This window comes from Fonsecaea pedrosoi, assembly GCF_000835455.1.
Source record: "Fonsecaea pedrosoi CBS 271.37 unplaced genomic scaffold supercont1.8, whole genome shotgun sequence".
Taxonomy (NCBI): Eukaryota; Fungi; Ascomycota; class Eurotiomycetes; order Chaetothyriales; family Herpotrichiellaceae; genus Fonsecaea; species Fonsecaea pedrosoi.
Genome location: NW_013550608.1, coordinates 1,086,626 through 1,110,241, shown reverse-complemented (window position 1 = coordinate 1,110,241; position 23,616 = coordinate 1,086,626). Strand labels below are relative to the sequence as shown.

Below are 23,616 nucleotides of genomic sequence, written 5' to 3'. Positions count from 1 at the left end.
AAAACGAATCATCAAATAAGACGCTTGTGCCACTCCCTCTCTCTCACAGACCGTGGTTCGGGGATAGCTTCATGTTGATGGCTTGCTCACGACACAATACATTGTACAAAAACCGCTCATGTAAACAGTATCTACGAAAACGCTGGCCTCCGCCCGTATCATTGACGACTCGCACCACGCAGCAGGACAATAGCATTCCGCAGAAGATCAGCTGCCTCGTGCAGCAACTCCCATCTTGAATCCCGAAAGGCCGTCTCCAGGATCGCCAACACTCCGACAACATTGTTCCGACCATCCTTGATCGACTCGAGCTGTTGCGGGGATTTCACCGCCCCGACTGTCTGCAGGAAAGCGTGAGCGTCCTTGATGACAGCTTCAACCTGAAACTCGCTGCCGTCATGCGCCATATTGAGCATCGACTGATTGGAGCCGTGAGACCGCGCCGAAGCAGCCCCCGGCGATGAATCAGGTTGCAAAAGGCTTGGGAAAGGCCGAAGCACTCCATCAAGAGCAAAACCGTAGGACCAGACGACGAGAGCGGCAAAGTACAGGATCCAAGGTCTCATCATAAGATAATCGTCGCGCGCGTTGTACAACCTTCTCGAGCCGCCTTTCCCCGGCAGTATCACTGACCTGAGTAGCTGCAGGGCATGATAGACAGCAACCCTCGCGCTCGGCCCCTTCGCCCAGTCGAAAAGCTTGCACTTGACCCTCTCGTAATCACCATTGGTCACAACCCTGCCAAAGAGTCGCTTGATTCCCGCAAAGATCTGGCAATCCATGACATCGCTATGCATTGCCATGTGGCTCAGGTGGTGGAGTATCTCTGCAGTCTGCGCCATGTCCTCTTGACCAGGGGCACTGTCGTTCTTTTGCCAGGGCAGTGCCGCCCTGCGCATGTGTTCGAGGCTCTCGTCAAAGTCTTTCTTCCAAAAGTCAAACGCTTTCGTCAGCGGTGTCCTCCAGCCGTCTGGAACACCCATCGTCTGAGACACGCCGAGACTGGACACTTGAAGATCACGCTGGTTCATGTGCCACGACACAGACAAAAGACCAGCCATCAGGATGATTCTGCCAAAGTTATTCGTCCGAACTTTGCGGCCTGTCAGCGTCTTTTTCAGCCCGTCCAGGAACGTGGTAGGTTTGATCCCATTAGCATGCAAACTAGCTTCAACGCGTCCAACTTCGGCTGCGGAAGTGGCCGACCACAGGGCATCGTCGCACGGGAGAGGGAGTCGGATTTCATGCACCACCATCATTGCCGCGTGGCCAAACATGGCTGCGTGAAGTGCGTCCAGATAGAATGCGGCATAAGCTGCGCGACGAGTGGCTTCTGCTGTGATCCAGCGACCCCACCACTCTTCAGGAGATGAAGGCATCCGAGACGAATCCTGGTTTGCCGTCTCGATCAGAGCTGTCCCTCTTCGCATCAAGTTGATCGTGGTGGCATAATGAATGTGGGATCGCTCGTGCAGCATTCGAGTTGCGTTCATCTTCTCATATACCTCAAGCAACAAAAGCGTCTGGAAAATCCACAGCTTTGCCGGGGGATGAAAGTCACCATGCATAAAAACTTGCCAACGTAAATGCCAGGCGATAAAGGTGGCAAATCGCGCAGCAGCGTCCGTCACCGCTCGTCCATGGGCTTTGTTGAGGAATGCGGCACCAATGGCCATGACCGCGAGGAGGAGATATTCGTGGGTGTCGTCGGCAGAAAAGGTTGGCTGGTGTAGGATGGGCATTTGGGCGTGGAAATGATACCAGTACGAGCCGATGTAGTGTTGCATAGAACGAATGCTGAGAACATGCTCCTCCGCGTCGGGATTGCCTTGGAATATCTCTTCTCGCAGCCGTCGCACCAACGGATTGTCGCCTTCGTGGAAGCGTTCCATTAACGAAATCAACGACGCGCGTTTTGTGTGGGACAGAATAGTGCTGTCCACAGAGGGCTCGGGTACCTTGGTCGTCGTTTCGACTGGGCGTTGCTGACTGAGACCAGGGTAAGAATTGTCCAAAGCCGGATCAGCAAAGTAGTTGGAATACATCGCACTGCCAAATATCTCGGCGCCATTGGCGAACCCAATGCCCCCTTGTGCGCTCATCGAGAATGGAGCGGTGTGAAAGCCGCCGGCGTCTTCAAAGAGCCAGGCGGCAAATTCATCTCGGACGGAAACCGGTGAATCGTTAAATGGCTGATCCCCCAGGTTGGGCATGGTATACGTGGCCGAAGACCTGTCTGACATCTGTGAATCAGCAGCCGTGGGGATTCTAGAGCTGTTTGAATGCGTCCGCGTCTTGCTTAAGATGGCTGGGTCAAGATTATCGTAGACCTTGTCGGACATGCCTTGCGGTCCTCGGGCGGTCAAGGACGAATCTGACGACAGATCTGCTTGAACGTAGTTCGCGGATTGAGCAGGCTGATGAAGAATGGCGTTGAGATCATGCCGCAGTGGGACCCCCGAAGAGAAAGCGTGCGATGTTGCGTGATCGCTCGTTCCCTTCGCCTCGGAACCATTCTGTTGAATTATGGCTTGGAGATCTGTTGGCTTTAGGGCCGGTTCACTGGAGAAGGATGGCCGGCTGAGGATGGGTGACTGAAGGTTATCTGCGTCTAGTCTCGGTGTCGCAAACATGTTATTCAAGGTAGGAGAAGTCGGGCTCACTGCGCGCTCTTCACTGTACGAGGATCGAGGCGACAGAGGCTCTCGATGAGGGTCGTGGCCCTTTGGCATGGGCCCCCTCACCTCGTGCCTTTCGCGATGGCGAATGCAGAGGTCCTGGCGCACAAAGGTCCGGAGACATCCTGGATAGTCACATTTGTAGATCTCTTTCGGGTTATCTGGGCTCAAGTTAGCAGATTGAGAATCTCGACGATAGCCAGAATGACGCGAGATGCATACGGTTGAGTTGATGGCGATAGAGGTGCTCGGCGCGAGAGTAATCTCGACCACAGCCAACATATTTACACTCGAAACGACGTTTACCCTCGGCTTTGCCTGAGCTCGAGCGCCGTCTATGATCAGACGAGGCAGGCGGATCGGCCACAGCTTGGTCGTTGTTGCTGGGAGCAATAGTAGGGTAATCGAGGCGCGGGCGCTTATTTTCGGACATGTTTGTGTATTGCGTGCCCGGGTCGAGGATTGCTTGGATCGTCGCTGGTAGAGAGGTCCGAGCGCAAGAGGAGCAGAGGATGTGGGCGAAGTGTCATCTGCTGGATCGCGGCCAACCATCAATCTTAGACTGCCGCCGTACCGGTGTCATTGGCGCACGAGCTGCGGCATGTTCTTGATCCCAAGGCCGCACCGAGCTCAACAACGAGGACCCAGGGCGCAAATAGACGCAGATGATACAGACGAACGAAGGACGGAACCAATCCGCAAGGAGGTTTTTGATTGTTGGAGATGATTTTTCCTCGTTGGGGTCTCCGACAAACTTGTGGTGACAAAGCGGTCAAAGAGCGATATGGTCGTTGGGTACTACTGGCTTGACTGGGTGGCACCCCGCCCTTCCCCCGGCAGCAAGTTGCTGGTGCTGGGAGCTGCTGGAGGTGCCAGTTTGGGTGCTCTGGTTGTGTCTCCCTAAGTAGGGCGGCACGGTGGTAGGCAGGTAGGAAGGCTTTCCCCGCAAGTGGCTGTTTGCTCTAGGTACTTTTTAGGTGCCAATTACTGCTTACTCGCTGTCCCGCGACAGTGGCCCTCGGCCCCAAACTTCCGAGGGTGGGGGCTACTAACGGCCTCAGGAGCTTGATTTAGAATCGACCTCTTGTTCTACAACCGAGGAAGACCAGGTAGTCAAACCAGTAAGAGATCAATGCACATTTGCATCTCCTCGTCACAACCATCGATATCGTCAGTATCGAGTGAAGAGCTATCTGCTTTTCCAACCGGTATCTTGTGCCGCGGGCAGACTACCAGTCCATCCCTTCTCAGCCTCCTCGTCCCTCACTTCTTCAGGTACAAGGTCTGTGAGTTGCAGTATGACTTCAACCCACCGACTCCGAACTCAGTCCCAATGCCACTCTCCTTGTGTCCGCCAAATGGTGCTCTTGCATCAAGCTCAAAATGAGTGTTGACCCAGACGTTGCCGGCCTCAAGCTCCTGGGCAATTTTCGAAGCTCGTTCGAGGTTGCCTGACCAAACAGAAGCCCCAAGACCATATATGGTGTTGTTGGCCTTTTCGATAGCTTCGTCGTCCGTGCTGAAGCTCAAGAGCGGCACGATGGGTCCTGTTTCAATCGATCATCAATCTCAGGATCGGGTCGTCTTACAATGTGGCCATGACTTACCGAACGGTTCTTCGACAACCAGCCTGGAGTCCTCCTTGGGACGGTCAATGATGGTCGGAGTGATGAAGTAGCCTGGTCCATCAGGGTTTTTGCCTCCGACAGCGACGTTATACTGCTCCTTTTCAATATCGTTGAAGAAACCCTTGACACGCTCGTACTGCATGGAATTCTGGATGGGACCCAAGAAGACATCCTTCTCAAAGCCCTCGCCGAGTTTTAGAGTCTTGGTATGTTCGACCATCTTGTCACGGAACTGCTCAAAGATCTTCTCGTGCACAAAGATGCGTTTGAGCGCCAGGCAGATCTTGACGCGAGTTAGCCGGAGACCCAGGCCTCGCAATAAGTGGATTGGGAGTTCCCTTACCTGGCCGGAATTCAAGAAAGCCAGCGTTGCGATCTGAGAGATTCCATTATCACCAGAATCGACCGCAATGTTGGGGACTCACCTTAGGAGCAACCTCGTCGACATTAACATCGTCGCAGATGATGGCAGGATCATTCCCGCCACTATCAGACTCATTAGTCTGGATCAGAAGGGCTTAGAGAAGCGTTACGTACAGTTCCAGTGTAACTCGCTTGAGAGTCTTGCTTGCTGACTCCATGACTTTTTTGCCAGTGGCGCTTGAGCCTGTGAAACTGATCTTTGCAGGGCCAGGGTGAGATGTCAACCACGGACCAAGGTTGTCATCTCCACTGAGAGCTTGAACGACGCCTGGTGGGAAAAACCTCTGGGCCAATTCCGCCACCTTCAGCCCGCCATAGGGAGTGAACGGGGACGGCTTGATGATGATGGGGTTGCCTGTAACGACGCAAGGGGCGACTTTAGAGCAGCACAGCAAGACAGGGTAGTTCCATGGAACAATGCCCACAGTCACCCCGAGAGGAGTGTACCGAACGACAATCTTCCGATCAGCCTCATCCACGATTTCTTCGGTGGGCAGCTCGAGGCCAGCCATGGTGCGAATGATCTGCAGGGTGAAGTCCATCTCAAAGTAGGCGAAATGAAGCTATGGAGTGGAAATGTATCAGCCATGGAGCTGTGCAGCATGGGAGCTGGCGAAGTTAATCCGTCTCGACTTACTGGCTTCCCTTGCTCCTGCGTCAACATCTTTGCAAAGCCGTCCTTCTCTTTCTCCATGGCGTCGGCGAAGGCAAGCATGGCCTTCTGTCTCTCCGCATACGGCGTTTTGGACCATGTCTTGAACGCTTTCTTGCCCGTTGCTACGGCCTTGTCTACATCCTCGGGAGTCGAGACAGGTACCTCAGGGTTCGGTTTGCCGGTGGCAGGGTTGATCCCATGGCGAGTCTTCTCGGTGGAGGTGAGCTTGCCGTCGATCACGTTTGAGAAAGTGGTGAAGTCGAGGCTGCCCGAGGAGGACGTGGCGTCGGTACCGGTCTCAGTTGCGTGAGGAGCCATGACTTCTTGGTGCTGTACCTAATATGCTCGGGCGTGGAAGTTCTTTGCACTGCGAGTGCTTGGAGTTTGGTGGGAAACTTGGGGCAAGACGGGGCGTTGAGTGACACACGGTGAAATGATGTAGAAAGAGGAATAGGCAGGAGAGAAAGTTGAGGAGAAAGAGTCAGGACCTTCTTCTTCCCATGTTACAACACGGTCCTACCACACTTTATACCCTTATTCTCCCTATTGCCTTCTTTTCCTTGTTCAGCTGGGGCTCCCTCGACACGAAATTCTAGACCTGTCTCACACACGTAAAGTGCTCGTGTTGACAGGCGGAGTAACCTTCCCCTTGACGTCCTGCGCCAGTGCCACCACCCACTCAAGACAGCCACGTCGCTCTCGGTGCATCATACTGTCCACGGAGGAATTGGCTGATCGAGTCAATACCCAATAGTTCACACCTCTTTTCTCCCGTCCGGGGCCCTTCAAGGTGCTGGGCACCACTGGCCAGGTACCGCAGTTCGAGTCTGAGAGACGAGGGCGGGGTAAAACACGAAATAATCAACGGGACGGCAGGTTTTCACACGACGAATGAGTGGATGGACACGATCGTGACATGGAGCCTAGACCGTAGATACGAGGGATGTCCATGAGATTTCAATCTTTGAAACCTTGTATGCTGACAAGTGACTACCACAACCCAAGCGTAGGAGGGGCAGATAGTACAAGAGAATGTCCTGTACGAGTCCAAGTCATCATCGGGCCCAATAACGGAATGATCAGCACGGGGGCCTAGAAGTGGTGGACCACGGTGATACAGGGACATGGAAGCACTGTCACTGCTGGGATCAAGAAAATATTACGAAGAGGAGCTGCGAGGCGCTGGGGGCTCGACACGATCTGATTGAGTTGATAGAGGTCACGGCCTGGGATGGCTTTTCCCAACTTCCCCATGGTCCAGGGTCTGGGGTTGATTTGGTGAGCCAACGTCGACGGAGGTTCCGAAGTCTCTGGTCCGTTGAATTCGATCTCGACACAAGTGCATCACCCGTGATCGATCTGGACACCGTTGATACACACAGAACTTCCAAACTGGCCAGCAACGGGGAAAGACGTGTCTAGCTTGACAAATTTCAAAGGACGCTATAGTACATGTGATTGCTATCCTTCTTTGCTCGCGGGCATTCCTAGATGTGTCAATAACTCATATCCCACTCGGCCGGGACCCAGATCAAGGCCCTACAGATTCATGATCCGACAACACGCACTGCTGCATATTTGCGCTTTTCTCGAATCCCAGATTCCGCCCTTGACCTGCAGGGCAAGGCAACGTGATACATATCTTACACCAACTTGCGCACATATTCTACAGGGCCATCATAGACATGCCTGGCTCGGATGACATAGTGAAGAACTGCAAATATCATCACACCCCCGTAGATCAGGCTGGCCCAGTTCATCTGGTCGACAGTTGGATTCGGGCTTCCGGGGAAAAAGGCGAAGGCAAAAGCGAACGTCAGGAATATGAGACTGAATCCGTTCAAAAACAGACCAACTGGCCTGGAGAAGGTGAACTTGGCCGGAAGGAGAGGCTGATAGGTCAAACGTCTCCAGAAGAGACAGCCGATGGAGACAATATATGATGACAGGATGGCGACCAAGGACAGCGAGGTAATGTTGTTCAGCGCAATTGTGGAGCCGATGTTGATCAGAGAGAGCAGGCAGGAAACCACGAAAGAGACAATGATGCTGTTCATCGGAACGTCCCACCCGGGTCGCACCTATATAAGACAGTCAGCTTCGGCATGTGCGAGGGCCGCGTAGCGAGGGAGGGAAAGGCATACGTATGCAAACCAAGAAGCACCCGGAATGCCCTGGTCACGGGCGAACGACCACAGCTGTCTCGAGGCGGTCGCAGTGATCGACAAGTTGCAAAACATGGCCATGAAAATAATCAGGGCTGAGAGAACCGATGCGCCAGCGTAAGACTGGGTGGCATTGTAAAAGACAGCAATGTAGGGTTGTCCCGTTGGTGAGTCGATAACATCATCCAGGTTCCCAAGGGTGAAGCAAAAGGTGATCAGGATGATCCAACCCATAGAGCCGTTGAGGACAGTGGTCCAGATCATGCTTCGAGGAAGCACTCTCGATGCGTCGCGCAGTTCCTCCGACATATGAACCGCGCCATCTGCACCGAGCAAGGGGATCATGACCGCGAGAATACCGACTAACGCCGATAACCCATTACTGTTCCATCCGCCATAGTTGTTGAACGTGGTGAACACGTCACTGGCGTTTGCGATCGGGCCCAAGACCCAAAGGGTGATCAGGACGCCAAAGAAGCCGAAGATGTGGATGATGAGCACGATCCCCTCAACCAATGGCAATTTCTTGACCAGAAAGGTGTTGAACAAGACGGAGAACGAAGCCACGGCGAATGTCAACAGCGTGCCATGCCATCTCTCAGGCGTGTAGTCTGGGTAGTTCAAGATGACAAGGCCTTGAATTTGAGTTCCAGCGAGAAATGCTATGCCTCGAGTTAGTGGACAATGCCACCAAGAAGATAGTCGGGAGCTGCCGGAAAGTGCCCCTTACCTGTATTGGCCGCACCAGTCTGCCAACCGAGCACACAGAGCCATCCTAAGACCTTGTCAGAACGAGGAGAGGAGATAAAGCCTCGGGATTCGCCTACCAACGATAAAGCTCATGAACTTTTGGTACTTCCTCGGCGCAAATTCGCTGACCCAGTGATATTGACCACCAGACGTCGGGGCCCTAGAGTCAAGTATGAGCAGAGGCCCGAGAGTTCCTTTGGAAATATTGTGTCATACATGGAACCCATCTCGGCCATGGAGGTGTTGACAATCAGAAAGCCGATCCAAGCTACGAGGTACATCCAAATCAAACCCGCCGTGCCGCCGTTGATCAGACCGATAATGCTCGTGCTGTCCGAGAGTCAGTGAATCCCACGATCGCGAGGGTTACGTGTCGAGTATGCGACTGACCCTAGCATCGTTTCCCAGCTGGCCATGAGAATCATAGAGAAGCCGAAAATGGAGACGAATCGAAAGTTTCGCTAGGCTTATCAGCAATGGCAGTATAGAGTCGGACCTCCGAGGGTATCTTACTCGTAGCTCTTGATGTTTGCCCATGCGAAACATATCCCGTTGGTCGGCGTTGGTCCCTTTCTTTTCAGACGGGAGGTTCGCATTTTCTGACTCCAGGTCAACCTGGGATGTCACCACCCCATTGTCCTTGTGATCTGCCATGGTAATGGTAACAACGAAATCTCAGTTCAATGATAAGGACAAGGCTTCTCAGCGAACAGTAACGGCAGCAGCAGCAGAGCACTGTAAGGATAACACGTCGTCGATGAAGAGTCTGATGGCTCGCAGGTCAGATTGTATTTGAGACTGGAAAGATAGAAAGGAAGAAGGTGGCAGAGAAGTCAGTTGAAGTGGCGGGGTGAGTACTGATGCCATGTGTCAAGCCAGGAACGATCCCCATGTGGTTGTGATTGCAGATCTTGACCAACCTAGGATAGAACTGAGGCAGGAGAAGTCACTCGTGTCCGTTCGCATGTCAGTAGTGGACTCATGCATGTCTCAATGCAAGCTAGACAGCCTCGAAAACGAAAGTGGCTGATCGGGTAATGCAGAGTTGGCACCGGTCGAAGGGTCCAAGACCTATTGCTAGCAAGGGGACATTGTTCTGATAGGGGTTTTCCCCAGTTAAAACATGCTTCAGCATCGATGGTGCCTTCTCGGGGTATTCTCCACGCAGTCTAAGGTCCAAGCAAGGCACAGAGCATATCTAGAAGGCTGACACCAGCTGTTGAGTCGCGAGCTTAAGCAAGCCACAGGGCGCCCAAAGTCAATAACACTGTCATCGTTTCGTGTCGGACGAGAGTAAGAAGACCCTTGTGGAAGTGGATGCAGGAAGGGTAAGGCACAGGCCCAATAGCAGGACGACGTCTTGCAGGTTCGAGAGTTGATAGAGTGTGCGGCGAGAGAGAGACAACCACGCGTGGTCCCACATGAGGCAAAACCTGGCAATTGTCAAACACAAGGCACACCATCTGTTCTCTCTGACATCCATCTGGAGGGGACCATCAAGGCCTCTTCTTAGGAAGCAAGGGGCAGGGAGTAATCAGTGCGAGGGGTGCGCACTCGTAGGGTTCGTGAGTTGTCGACCAAGAGGGTTGGAAGATGGTGCAGCCTGTCATTGGGTAGAGATTGAGGCAGGCGAGAGCAGTCGGCAATCATGTCTCCATCTACTCCGTACAAGCTCGTGTGCCGATCAACAGTCGGAGCTCCATTTCATGGCTCGCTTGTTTCTTTCGGCCGAGGGAGGTGCGAACAGGCACTCTTGAGGAGGCACGGAGGATGTACTCACTGAGTCAGAGGACCTGGAGATGGAGGGAGTTGATACTGAGGTGACTGGGTGTGTACGGAGTACTTGGTGGGATGTCCTTTGACGTGAAGGCAAGGAAGACGCTTGGATAGGCTGGGCGGGAAGCTTTTCCCATCGAGCCTTCCTTCCCGTTAATTGCCGACAGGCACAAAGATCCACTCATTGCCATGTCTGGTAGTTAGATTTTCTCCGGGTAGACGCCCCTCGAACGCTACCGATAAGACTAAACAGCCTCCCTCTCGCTCCCGCCCACTACTTGTGAGAACGGAGAAATATTGGCGTGATGATCAACAGCTTGCTCCTTGGTGCTGCCGCAGTCCAGGCTCGCAACCTCAGGCTTGTTTGATGCTTCCGAAGTTTACTTGTAACCTTCATTGACACTTCAACCTCTCGGCAGACCCTGAACTAGGCCAGATCCCTCGTTTCCTCCGTTGTCTCCAAGACCCATTCAGGGGGTTGGGTTTTCAAGATTCGGCTGGGCTTTGATGGGATGGTGTTGAGGGCTTCAGGCAAGCAAAGCCTAAGCCCGACTCCAGCCAAGGCGCTTTTTCAGTGGCACTTTGTACGACTCGACCAGCAAACCCCTCCTGCCAGTCAGCCGTAATTCACCTTGATAACGATCAGTGAACGAAGACGACAGCACCAGCTGTCATCTGGGATGGTTGCGTTGAGGTGATCTGGGTCGCTCAAGTCCAGCCATACCCAGACAGGTTGCTCATTGTCAAACTCTCCCCTGAACTCTGACGGATCGGAATAATCGAGGACGAATAAGAGAGGCCTGGATATACAGAGTTTTTTCATGCAAATGCTCGCAGACTTCGGATCAAGGGTGGCTCCGACACGAACTGAGTCTGTGCGCTAAATACATTACCTGCATGTTGGCGCAGTTGGTGACTGATCTGCAGTAGGACACCCGGGGAAGCATCTCGCCACCCCTCTTCCTCCCAGCTCATACGAGTCCAAGGACGCACCCTTGCCTCTGTCTGGATAGTGAGCAGCCCCCTTTAGCGATGGGCTAGCTGCTTCGGCAAAGGTGTTGTGGGTAATATCTTGGTTCTGATGCGTGTGGATCTTCCATTCGACGACCACGGCACTTCACCAGCTGTCACCGCGACAACAATTTGCTACCAAGCAGAAGCAAAAGTCTCAGTGTCGAGCACATGCCTCTTTCTCATCGACCTGACCCTCCTTTGCGCCTCAGAAGCACAATGCCACACCTTTTCGCCTTCCAAACCTTCCTTGCGAGTGCACCAGCCAGCTGCAGCCTCCCGGGTAATGATCATCACATCGAGCAACCTCAGTTTTGCTGCCATATGCGCCACTTGTGTCCTTGTCACTTTTCTGGCAGGCCGTTGCTTCCCGCGCTTGTCCCGGTGATGCCTCCAACCTCAAACATACCTGTTCTCATATCCTTGCACTTATCAGAGTTTCGAGAACGCGGGTTGTTCTGTCCATTTAAGGTCCCTTCCGAAACAGTTTGTGGGAGGCGTGTGGACAGACCTGGTGAAGGTGACCTCCCGGCGTAGTCACCAGGGGTGGTTGTGGATCGAATTGGGGACATGGGACACTCAATTCCGTCTCGAAGCATTGATTCTCTGGAGCCTATACAGTTGCAAATACCACCTCGAGCCCCAGTTGATATTCTATGACACATAACCCTACGTCTCCTCCAACGTACTTTTGTACTATTCTTCAAGCACTTGCGCTATGGTGGAGGAAGACACTTAGTCCAGCCTTGTTGCACTTTGTCGAATACTGGCCGTGTTTCTATTACTCAGAACCAATATTCCCATCACGATCTAATCCTGCTCTTGATTGTTCTTGTTCGGCGTTGTTCTCCCGACTACCAAGACGAAGCATGGGGAGCCATCGCTTTTCACCGATTACGCCTGACAACCACGCTGCGTCGGTATGGATTGCAACGCTGCTATGCCTCATCTACTCGATCCTCACATTGGCGTTGAGGGGTCATTTGAGGTGGAAGATGTACAGGTTGGACGACTATCTTGCCCTGGCTGCAACCGTGAGGGGACATCTTGAACGACGGGTTGTGGGCGGGATGCTGACTGGAGGTATAGGTCATCCAGGTCGGAGAGGTGGCTGCGGTGATCGTTGGACTGGATAATGGACTGGGAAAGACTCAGGAGCTTCTGGATCAGGACGAACTTTCAGATGCCAGCCGCGTATGAGCTCAGCTCTTGTGACATACCAAGTTCTCCGTGACTGACCCTCGCAGGCAACTTTTACTAGTCAAATCCTGTTCATCATTTCCGCCACCATAGCGAAAGCCTCTACGATCTGTCTGATGATGAGGCTTTTCAACTTGGTCGGTCCACGAACAGCCAAAGATTTCCGGTCAAAAGTCCTGTACTGGATCAGCGTTTCTGTCTTGGTCACAATGGCTCTCTGGGGACTCTTGTCAATTGTGGCCGTGGCGGTCAACTGCTCTCTTCCAGGCTTCATTCAAGGAGATAGCGAGGGATGCGGTGGTCAGGTGAGCAAAATGATATTCAAGTGCTGTGCTGAACACGCACTAATGAGAGATCAGTTCCTGCGCTGGCAATTAATCACTGCATTTGACGTGATAACAGAGTGCATTTTGGTCTTGATCACCGTCTTCGTTGTTTGGCCTGTCCATCTGGCCCTGGCAATGAAATTCCAGGTTGTGCTGGCCTTTGCGTTCCGCCTCCCGTGGGTCAACTTCACTCAATCTATGTTGCATTTTGTGCTAACGAAAGCATAGTGTGGCCGCGCTTTCTATCCTCCACCTCCATTATGTCGCGAAATACACCGGCGCCGACAATCCCGGTATTGCGATTGTGCCCGTCATCGTGATCCAACAGGTGCAGTTGTGTTGGTCACTTATTGCAGCCACGGTCCCCAACCTCAAGTCGTTCGTTCGAAGCTTCAGCAGCGGATTCGGCATCCAGCTGGATCCTTCTCTAACGCAGGCATATGGCTCGGGCAGGGGTTCTGGGCAGAGATCTGGACCTGGATCTGGGTCTGGGTCCGGACGGCTGGGGCGAATCATGAATGTTTTCGAGCTGGACTCTTTGCCAGGCAAAGGCACGGCAAAGTCAAGATCTGCGGGCAAGTCGTACCACGACGCCGAGCAATACCCAATTGTCCCACAGCAAGAAGCTGGCGACAACAAAGTTACCGTGATCAGGGAGGACGTTTCGATCGACAGTGGCGGGAGCCGTGACCACATCATTCGCAAGGACTCCCAATGGGACATTCATTACGAGACAAAACAAGGTCCGGCGTGAGGCTCAGTACAGGTCAGCTCTATACGGGGTACGGTCACACACTGGGAAGGTCTATCAGGAGGAAATCAGGCAGGTCCTGGGGGCGCAGGAGGACGTGGTATACAGGCTTAAAAAAATGGGACGGTCTCAGCGAGGTTCTATGGGTTCTAAGGGAGGAAAATGAATGGGCTATAATGAGATCACACGCGTGGTCTCTATCTACGTTGTATTACGACGCTGTAGGGCAGAGAGGGTTGCGTGCGTATGAGTGTGGTGGTATTGCTTTCTTCCAACACCTCGCGCCATTCACTATTGCTACGGTATCGAGCGTATGATACACATATGATGTGCCAGGTACCTCCAGGCCGCCACCAGGCTGTCACCAGTTAGTGACCTTGGTCTTCCCTGATCAAGTTATCTCGTTCGTCCCATGCATGCATGCATCACCATCCTCTTCCCGATTGCACTGTCCGGTAGTTCCAAAAACGATATGGCACAATGTCAAATAAGGCCAGCCGCCGACCTTTACCGAACTGGCGCAGGCGCCCACGGCACTAGTTAGTTAGTTGGGTGGGCACGAAGTCCGTTTTTCTGACGGGGGCGTGGGACGGTTACATGCGTTTCCCGCGGCAAGGCGTTACCCGTACTTGGAACCCCGAGAAGGTTTCAGGGATCGGAGAGAGAGAGAGAGGGAAAGGAGATCGAGGAAAAAGGTTGATGTGCCCCGCCTTGTTTGTGCCTGGTGCGCATGCGGGTGTGGAATTCCCTCCTTTGTACCGAGTATGTACTCGGTATGTGTGTGTGTGTGTGTGTGCCTCGTACTTGGCTGGCTCTCCGCTGAGACTATCCCTCCTCGTTCAAGTGGTGAAGCCGGTTGAAGCACATCGTTCATATCTCTTCGCAGCCACGCATCACGGAGCACGGAAGTCCTTCACCCTCACCACCCTCTTATCACACAACTGTCTAGCTCTCTCCTTTGGAAAGTCCTTCTCCAGTCTCCGTCCTGGCCGTGGATCAGTATCTCCACTCAGCCACAGCAGTTCCACCCCGTACCTCGCAGGCAGAAGGCTTCGCCAAAATGACCCTGAGTAACCCTGGCCAATCAAGCAGATAAGAGGGTGTCTTAAGCGGACATGCAGGGTTGTCCATCGCACCACTACAGCAAGGCAGGTCCTCATACCTTTTCACCTCCTGCAACTCGGAGCCCACGAACCATAACCACAAGAACCCGAGACTACACAACGACGACAAAATACTGTCCAACGGGCAACGTTTCCAACGTACGATTATCATTCTGGCATTTCCCTCACCTAACACATAAGGCTTGATTCAGGGGGGTGGCACACTTGTCCGGGGTCCTCCTTAGCCTGATTGAGGAGTTGTCGTCGTCGTTGAGGTCAGACTTCGAACAGACCAATTTCACTATTCCAGCATCCATTATCTCATCCGCACGCATCACAGGAGCCGTTGAAAGCTGTACGGAGTCTTTTCCCGTTGAATAACGCAGCGAAGAGCTGTAGCGGTCGCACCACATAGCTTCTTGGACAAGTCCATCTGCTTTGTCTGCATATCAGCCATAATCGTGCTTACAATTGCACATTCGCTCGCAATCGTCTCAAAAGTCGAGGGCATCATCAAAGGATTCGCATGCGGTCCTATCAAAAACCAACATCTATCTGAATTCCCGGTTACACCTCTCAGCCGCGTGTAGTTCAACATATCCACCGTCAGCAACCCCCAGGAGATCAGAACATTCCAATTGAACAACATTCAAGCCGCGAAGAACCTCCAGTGGCTTAACCTGTGCACGCGAAGTGTGGAGAGCTTGAGTCAGCAGCCACACGGGCAGTTGGCCCAAGCACAGTCGAGACAGCAGTAGTACAACCCGCAGGGGAGTGCTCACCATGACTCCCACGACACGGTCCTGGTCTCCATCGTCACTCCTTGCACAGGGAGCCTTCGACTGTCGAAGGGCACGCTTCTCCGACCTCTCCGCAGCGGCACGTGTTTGCTCTCTTGCTTTTGACGACGATGTACTCTTTGGCCGCCTGATCCATCCGCATAGGAAGTCATATCCTGGCGATGTCGAGAAATATTGGTATCGCCGGTTCATCGTCGACTGGTGGGACCCCAGCCATATATTCCTCGTGACAACAGTACGTTCTAAAAACGGGCTGGCAGAAATTGTGACTGGGGTTGCACACTGGAGCCGCATGGCTCCAAGTTGGAAGGAGAATTATGAGGCTGGCTGGGGGTATGCCTGGTGGGATCCGAGTAAGTGCTTCTCCACGATGTTGTTTGCAGTATATTGGTTCAATTGCATAAATTCAAAGGCGGCCCTTTAGCCTACCATGTGTCAAGGTCTGCAGATATTCGAGACCCAAGTCTTGCTGGCGATGCTGGCGCAAGGAAGGGGCTCTGGAATTGAAAGATGTCTACACTCCTCGTACCCCCACTTTGAGGTATGGTGCTGAATGGCTGCATTATAGGACGCTTGCTTCGACCCATGACACAGTTGATTGTGGGACTTCTTGGATGGCTTTCACCCAATCGTGCGGCGTCGGCAGAAGACGAGACCATCATCGAACGGTCTTATAATTACCTCGACCATATCTGGACTGGCCAACGCTCCGAGTCGTGGTACCTGGAATGCTTAGCCGTCCACCCTGGATATCAGAACCAGGGCCAGGGCCGCGCCCTCGTCATGATGGGTCTATGGCAAGCACAACGGGAGGGTGTCGCGTGCAGCGTGATCGCCGCCGATGGGAAGGAGAGATTCTACCAAGCCTGTGGCTTTGATGTTGGACCTGTCGGCAGGTCTGGTGAAGGGGAAGGCAACCCCCTGAAAGAAGTCCCTGGTGGCCTGGTGTTCTTCAAGGACAAGGAAGGCGTGGTACTTCCCCATCGGGAGCCTGGGTCATGGACGTATGGACACGGCGTGTTCGACTGGGATGAATGGAGGATGAGAGTCGAACCCAAGCAGAAGAGTGCGGATGATTAGAGCTGCAGGTAACTCCTTTCGCAACGTTTGCTCATGATCAAATTTGCTGCAGCGGATATCCTTCACCAGCACCCGTGCACAATCAAGTTGCCATGGAACAGGCACCTTCTCCCTTCTGTTGTTTGCATCCATCAACGGCGAGCTACTCCTGCCTTCAGAGCTAGCCCCTTTTAACCTGCTCAATTTCCCGCTTCATCCGACGTGCTCCTCTCTGGTAGTTTTCTCAGAGATGGACGATGGACAGCTGGACAGCGCTCGCTCCTGCCCTGGGATGTTCTTCGAGCCGAACAAAACCGTTCTCGCAGCCGGCCGAGTCTTCTACCCCCCTTTTCTCTCTCCATATCTATTAGAAACATATTTAATAAATATGGCTGATAGAGTATTTTTTAAATTTTCTGTTTTCCAGATCCTTTTGGATATAAATATCCATATTGACCATTTAGGTCCATTCTTATTTAAAAGCGCGCTCTTCCTGGGGGCTACAGCCCTCATCCTCTACGGCTCGTGCGTGACCGCTGTCTCCCATCTTGTTTGGCTGACTGGCATACTGACGGTGTCTTAGAGTAGTCGATCCTATCAGAGAGGAGCTGCAGCGCCAGCGTGCACACGAGATTGCTCTGCGTGGATCGGATACTCGCCCGCAGAGCACTCGTGACACACCGGCTGCGTCAGACTCTTCTCTGCCCGAAGAGTCGTAGGGAGGCCCCCAGGAAGCCTTGCGCGAGGGTGGGTGGGATGAGTTGTTGAGTTGCAGACTTCATCATGTTCACAATGCTGATGGGTGTGCAGCGGGCATAATTCAGGCGGCACCTCATGTCACTCTGCGGCCCGGATTTGGGGCGAAATCCCATCGAGTCCTCATCAAAACGACTGCATCCTCATCGAGAAGTGATACATCCGGCCCAAGGAGATGGCAATGTGTGGTCAAAGAGGGCCAGTATAGTACCAAAGGATGCTGCAACGGCTTCTCCATCGGAGGCGGACATGACATGAACTTGAGGGACTCGCCAACATGGTGACCAGAGGGCACCCAGTGACCACCAAACTACAATTGAACGGAAGTCGCCCAACAAAGAAGTCGACTCGAACAAGACTCCCAGGTCCTCAGGAAATTTTCTGGTGATGACGATCACGGCCTCCAGGCGATAAGTTCGTCCAAGAACCATAGAACAACTGGTATTTGACTCGGCTCCTTATTTGGTTCAAACCTTGTGTCACTGGCGGTCCACCGCACTCAGCAAGGTATATAAAGCATCTCATCTCTCTCCGGGTCTTCCTGATCCTGTCAGACCATCATACTCGACATACTTCACAATCTGCCGCCGGAAAAGAAAAGCCCTCGATCACTTGGCGGACAACCTCATCAACCAAGTCATTCAGTCGGACCAGTCATGCCTATGTCCCACGACGATAAGATATGCACGACCCTCCTGGGGTCGATATCGGTGGTGGGGTTCATAGGGATCGTAGTGTCGAAGTACTTCGATCTACAGAAAGCCAAGTTGCAGCAAGGCATCTCTGTCACGGTGGAGAGTTTGGGAGATAGAGAGCTTTGGGCTTTAGGAAACAGGATCGACCAAGAAAAGTGGTGGAGAGTACAATACGGGATGAAGGATGCTCAACAGCCCCAGCAATCGCAGAAGTCGTCAACAACGACCAAGAAAACGGGGCGAATATCGATAAAGACTGAGAACCCCTATCGACATGTGGTGGTCGAATAGATGGGGGATCTGCACAATACGATGGTAAGTCGAAGTTCCAGGTCGTCGGACGCCTGTGTCACTGGAGGTAGACATTCGCTAATATTCACATCCAGGCTCTTCCCACTGCTCATGACGCCTCCTCCCCGATGCTACGACAGCAGACCACCAGTGGCACAGGCCGGCACCCGAAAGGAACCAAGCACATTCTTGATGGATGTAGGGTCGGAGGGCGTGGATGTTGAATGCGTCGGTGATGTGTTGGGTCAGTTGTCTGGTGAATAAGAGGATGGCTACGATGAGACGTGCCGTTTGGGGCAGGAGGGGACATCGTTGGCGGTAATTCGGCCGCGAGACGGCTAGATAGATCTACATCCACTTCCTGTATGGCCGCTAGCTGTTGTAGGGCTCTGGCCATGGCTGTTTCACATCTCTCCGTATAGCCTCGGAGCTGGTGTGGCGACCACCCTCTCTCCTGTGGTCTGCCGGTAGGCTTCTTTGTTGTTGACGGTTGAGTATTTTCGTCGGTATGTTTTGGGCTCGGACTCTTGGTGCTCTTCTTTGGTCGAGTATTTGGGCTGGTATGCTTTTGACTCGGACTCGTAGTGCTCTTCTTTAGCTGAGTATCTTCGCTGGTGTCTTTCTGGCTCGGGCTATTGGTGCTCTTCTCTGGTTGAGTAATCCTTTCATCCGCAGTATCTGGCCTGTCGACCAATACGATACTGCCATCCGTAGGGTTGATTCCTGCGTGATACTTACGAATGTGTCGGGCTCTCTGTGAACGAGAGAACGTCTTCTGACATAACGTACAATGAAGGCGGTCGTGGAGGATAGTGCGGGGTTTGATATCCGCATAGAGCGTTTGATCAGATGGGGAGGTAGACAAGAAGCCCCTTCAAGAGCTTCGGAAGCGAATGCCATCGTTCATTTCGAGACGAGCCGAGTCTCCGTATTCAGCCTCGCTATGGCTGTTTTTCATTCTTGGTCGTCTTGGCCAGCGCGTGCCTTGGGTGATCTCAACTCCTCATATGTGTCCAACGCGATGCCCTACGCACATCTGGCGCATCCAGAAGCAAAACCTTGCTGGACAATTTTTGGTCGTGGGGGTCATCATGGGGGTCGACCGAAGTGGGATAGCGCCACCCCCACGACGGATGAAGGGGAAGGTGTCCTGTCAGCCTGTCAACCTGCATCTGCCAAGAGCAACTGGCACTTCCACTTTCAGCCTCGCCACCTTTTTGTACGAGGTACAAGGAGAAATGAACAAACGGCCACCATCATCCGATCATGCCCGTCCCCCGCTCAAAGTGCCTTTCGCCGTTGCCGACCGACTCCTTCGCTTGTATTCTGGAAGCGACAGAGTGTCGATCTTCTCTGTCTGTCCAATCCTGGGGCTTTTCAATTGCCGATCGGAGTTGCGGGGTTGTGCATCAGCTGTCACACAACCCTGCACCGGCTTCAGTCCCTCCAATGGCTATCCTCCCTCCAGACTCTACCCCAGCCCGCATATCTGACTACTGTACTCCGCGCATTTCTCGGGCTTTGCCAGATGGTCAAGATGTAGGGTGAATGATGCATGCCCAGACCCCACACCTGTGATACTAGCTGGTTCCAGATCCTAAACCTCCAAAATTTCTCGACCTCATTTTCTACTCCCCATCTAGGCGAGGGTGACAGATTGGCACGTTAGATACATAAATATCTTCTTGTTGCGTCCCTTGTTGGTCCTTTCCCCAGTCACTTCAACAAAATCCTGGAGACGTGGGAAACATCAACGGCATTCTGCAATATACCAAGCGCCACCTTTACGATGACCACCTTTGACGACAAAACCCTCCGCGAGGCTCACGCCGAAGATGTCGAGTCCGGTCGCCTGTCTAAAGACATCATCACTGAGCGTAGAGCATCTCTGAAGCACGCCGACCGAGCCCTTGCTATTGTGGGAGACCAGCGAGTGGAGCTGACCGAAGAAGACGTGAGTTTCGGAATCATTACGGGGTAACATTAAGTCTGACAAGGTGTGCTAGAACAAACGCATCCGACGCAAGACGGACAAAGTCATCCTGTCCATTCTCGTCTGGGTCTACTTCCTCCAGATTCTCGACAAGTCGGTGCTCGGTTATGGCGCTCTTTTCGGCCTCACCGAGGACACACACCTCACCGGCGATCAGTATTCCTTTCTAGGATCTATCGCCCCCATCGCACAACTTGCCTGGCAGCCATTCTCATCCTTCCTCATTGTGCGAGTCCCTCATCGCATCCTCATGCCGGCCCTTTGCCTTGGATGGGGTATTGCTCAAGCTGCGATGGCAGCTTGTCACAATTACAGCTCGCTCCTGGCTGCGCGTTTCTTCCTTGGACTGTTTGAAGCCGGCTGTCTACCACTGTTCAGCGTCATCACTAGCCAATGGTACCGTCGAGCAGAACAACCCCTCCGCGTTGCAGCCTGGTATGGTACCAATGGAGTTGCGACCATTGCTGCTTCAGGCATCTCCTACGGACTGGCTCACATCCCCTCATCCGCTCTGGCGTCGTGGCAGATTATTTTCCTGTTCGTCGGCCTGGTCACCGTTGTCACGGCACCCGTCGTGTGGTATTTCCTCGACAATGATATTCCTTCGGCACGCTTTCTGACGGAGCACGAAAAGGCACAAGCCATTGAACGTCTTCGTGCCAACCAAACCGGCACAGGCAACCGCGAGTTCAAATGGCAGCACATACTCGAACTGGCCATGGAGCCCAAGACGTATCTCTGGATTGGCCTTGCTCTCCTGCTCAATGTGGGCGCCTCAGTCACCAATACTTTTGGCCCCCTCATTCTCGAAGGTGTCGGCTTCGACAAGTACAAGACCTCACTTCTCAATATGCCTTTCGGCGCGATGCAGGTCATTGTCATCCTCCTCGCTTCGTTTGCAGCCCAAAAGGCCAAGCTCAAGTCTTTTGTCCTCGCTGGTCTCATGCTGCCCGTCATTGCCGGTTTGGCTGTTCTTTATGTTCTCCCGCGGACTTCGGGTGCCACCGCTGGACTTTTGGTGGCTTATTACCTGCTGGCCTTCCTGTTTGGAGGGAACCCGCTCATTGTCTCGTGGATCGTGGGCAACACTGGCGGCAGCACCAAGAAATCCGTCATCATGTCCCTCTACAATGCTGGCTCGAGCGCGGGCAACATCATTGGCCCGCTCCTGTTCAACAAGAAGGACGCGCCCGCCTACCACCCGGGTCTGCGCAAGGTGCTGGCCATCTTCGTTACGATGGTTGCCGTCATCTTCATCCAGTTTGCGAACCTTGTTTTCTTGAACAAGATGCAGTCCAGGAAACGGGTGCAGAACGGCAAGGCGGCCAAGATCAAGGATCATTCCATGGAAGACAAGTATGTTGCCATGGACGAGACTGAAGCTGGGCAGAGACTGGGTGACAATGCCTTTTTGGATCTTACCGATCGCAAGAATGATGAATTTACGTATATTTATTGATTGATTGGAGAAGGGATTATGAGCGGCATCTAGAGCGGGCATTTGTTTTGTGTCATTATCGAGATTGCACTTTTATGCTAGTACTAGTTAGTACCAAGTACTTTAGAACAAATGACTGTGTTCACTTCCAATATCTTCACAAGCATTCGATGATGTGGAAGTATGTACCCGCCCGATATATGTTCGGTTCAGTGATCCTAAAGTACTAAGTACTACTGAGTAGTACCTCGATGAGTCTCCATGTTTTCAGCCTGATAAAGTAGTACTACTTCGCTCTGAGATTTGGTACATACTACTGGTAGGTAGGTAGTAGAGTGGTGGTAATTCCCTACAACACTCGTATCTCGCGTCATCTTGGAATCGGATATCTCGAGAAGTACCCACCCAGTATCAAGTACGAGGTAGTACTCAAGCACTCACCCCCCAGGTGGAAAATTGATGCTACTTTAATACCGCTTTCGGACTCCTTTCACATCGCTTTGATACTGCTTTTGATGCTGTGCGCATCAGATACATGATGCAGTCTCTATACTCCCCGTGGAGTAGTAGCTCTCTCTCTCTCTGCCTATATGTATAAGATAGGCACGATCGCTTATTTTTCGTGAGTGAGCTTGTAGGAAGGAGTTTTGTACTGTCCGAAAGTAGTATTTCGGATTTCCAGCTCATATACAAAACGTGCGAGGATGTCCCAACTACGTAGTAGCTTCCCCCGACTGATATCAATTTGCTCACAAAGGAAGGGCAAATAAGGTACTACACTATCCTTTGTTGAATGTGATGAGAAACACACACACACACACACACACACACACACACACACACACAGAGAGAGAGAGAGAGAGAGAAACGCGATTGAAGAGTCGGACTCCTGACTGAGGATTCCTCTTCGGAATACCCTGCAGTACCGTAAATAGGGTGCGAAAGGTAGAGTCTACTGTCACTGTTTGCAAAGTACTCACCAGTTACTTGGTAATGATAGTACACATGCACTCAATTTTAGGGAGGAGAGGACCCAGGTGAGTAGGTTGGTAGGTGGCAGGTAAACGTGAATTAAATCAATCAATTAACGAGAAGGCACGATCCAGTCGCTGTGAAACGCGTCACGAATTCGGCTGGATCGGGCTTAGCTGCTTTCCCACCTTCCTACTCATCTCCGGTTGGGGGAAGGTCATGTTCCCGTTATGGATGGAAGCAGGTTCTGTTGCCCGTCCTGGGAAATAATGTCATCTGCTTTCAAACGCACACACTGGGCAGTAGGTACGTACTACCTGTCTTCTACATCTCGTTACTGTACTGCTCCTACCTGGTAAAGGATGACTTTGATCACCCAAGCAAATAGTCAACTTGTCAATAGTAATTGACTCCCTGAGGGACACTTTAGATATTCAATCTGCAATGAATCAAGACGGTAACCACGCAGCCTGAAGTGTCTGATTCCATTATACCAACAACCCGCCGGCCCAGGCCGCATGTTCGACGAAGAGATCTATGGGTGCCCATCGACAGATAATATTCCAAAGACAACTTGTTATCATGAGGGTGGCAAGATTCTCTCTCAAGTTGTAGTACTACAGTAGCACTAGGAGGATGAGTCGTTAAACGGTTAATGAATGAAACTGAACCATTATCCAACAACCAACACCCCATCACCTCGTCGTTTCACTGATTCATTTAAACAACACACCCCGCCCCCGTCCGTCTATTTCAATACCAAGTATTTCTTCCCCCTGTCCAGATAGTAGTATCGAGTAACTCACTCTCATCCCGCGTACGACTCGAAACGGCCCAAAATCAACCGATCAGGTGTGTGAATTTTGGCATCCCGCCGAAGACCGTCAGGCCGATAGCTCCGACCATGGTGGCCATGAGGATGAGTGGAAACATATTTGCTGGATAAATTAGATTTGCTTCGGAGAGACTGTGAGACTATGGAACTGTGTGGGTTCTGTTATGTAGAAGGTAGTATACTGTAGTATGTGGTTGGGGTTGGTAGTGGTGGTGGCAGGGCAGTATGACGCAACTGGATCTGCAGTGTGTATGTGTATGCGTGTTTGTGTTTGTGTTGAGAAATGTGTGTGTGTGTGTGTGTGTGTGTGT

The 23,616-nt window shown here is 52.5% G+C and overlaps 7 protein-coding genes across 7 annotated transcripts; 4 read left to right on the top strand and 3 right to left on the bottom strand.

The window, feature by feature from the left end:
- Positions 1-158: 158 nt before the first annotated feature.
- Z517_11712 (uncharacterized protein) lies at positions 159-3,111 on the bottom strand (the record flags this gene model as incomplete). Its single annotated transcript, XM_013423295.1, has 2 exons — positions 159-2,839; positions 2,901-3,111. 2 exons carry the CDS (start codon positions 3,109-3,111, stop codon positions 159-161), a joined length of 2,892 nt encoding a protein of 963 aa, XP_013278749.1.
- An 830-nt stretch (positions 3,112-3,941) lies between these two features.
- Z517_11711 (uncharacterized protein) lies at positions 3,942-5,702 on the bottom strand (the record flags this gene model as incomplete). Its single annotated transcript, XM_013423294.1, has 6 exons — positions 3,942-4,225; positions 4,286-4,589; positions 4,650-4,682; positions 4,732-4,792; positions 4,844-5,292; positions 5,367-5,702. 6 exons carry the CDS (start codon positions 5,700-5,702, stop codon positions 3,942-3,944), a joined length of 1,467 nt encoding a protein of 488 aa, XP_013278748.1.
- Positions 5,703-7,027: 1,325 nt separating this feature from the next.
- Positions 7,028-8,953, bottom strand: Z517_11710 (uncharacterized protein; the record flags this gene model as incomplete). The annotated part of the gene is made up of 7 exons (XM_013423293.1): positions 7,028-7,465; positions 7,529-8,211; positions 8,280-8,331; positions 8,381-8,459; positions 8,516-8,629; positions 8,690-8,760; positions 8,813-8,953. The coding sequence occupies 7 exons, from the start codon at positions 8,951-8,953 to the stop codon at positions 7,028-7,030; spliced, it is 1,578 nt and encodes a 525-aa protein (XP_013278747.1).
- Positions 8,954-11,955: 3,002 nt separating this feature from the next.
- On the top strand, positions 11,956-13,366 carry Z517_11709 (uncharacterized protein; the record flags this gene model as incomplete). The annotated part of the gene is made up of 5 exons (XM_013423292.1): positions 11,956-12,120; positions 12,176-12,280; positions 12,334-12,586; positions 12,641-12,788; positions 12,841-13,366. 5 exons carry the CDS (start codon positions 11,956-11,958, stop codon positions 13,364-13,366), a joined length of 1,197 nt encoding a protein of 398 aa, XP_013278746.1.
- A 1,883-nt stretch (positions 13,367-15,249) lies between these two features.
- Z517_11708 (uncharacterized protein) lies at positions 15,250-16,346 on the top strand (the record flags this gene model as incomplete). The annotated part of the gene is made up of 2 exons (XM_013423291.1): positions 15,250-15,619; positions 15,835-16,346. 2 exons carry the CDS (start codon positions 15,250-15,252, stop codon positions 16,344-16,346), a joined length of 882 nt encoding a protein of 293 aa, XP_013278745.1.
- A 1,391-nt stretch (positions 16,347-17,737) lies between these two features.
- Z517_11707 (uncharacterized protein) lies at positions 17,738-18,067 on the top strand (the record flags this gene model as incomplete). Its single annotated transcript, XM_013423290.1, has 1 exon — positions 17,738-18,067. One exon carries the CDS (start codon positions 17,738-17,740, stop codon positions 18,065-18,067), a length of 330 nt encoding a protein of 109 aa, XP_013278744.1.
- A 1,789-nt stretch (positions 18,068-19,856) lies between these two features.
- On the top strand, positions 19,857-21,519 carry Z517_11706 (uncharacterized protein; the record flags this gene model as incomplete). Its single annotated transcript, XM_013423289.1, has 2 exons — positions 19,857-20,021; positions 20,074-21,519. 2 exons carry the CDS (start codon positions 19,857-19,859, stop codon positions 21,517-21,519), a joined length of 1,611 nt encoding a protein of 536 aa, XP_013278743.1.
- Between the last annotated feature and the right edge of the window lie 2,097 nt (positions 21,520-23,616).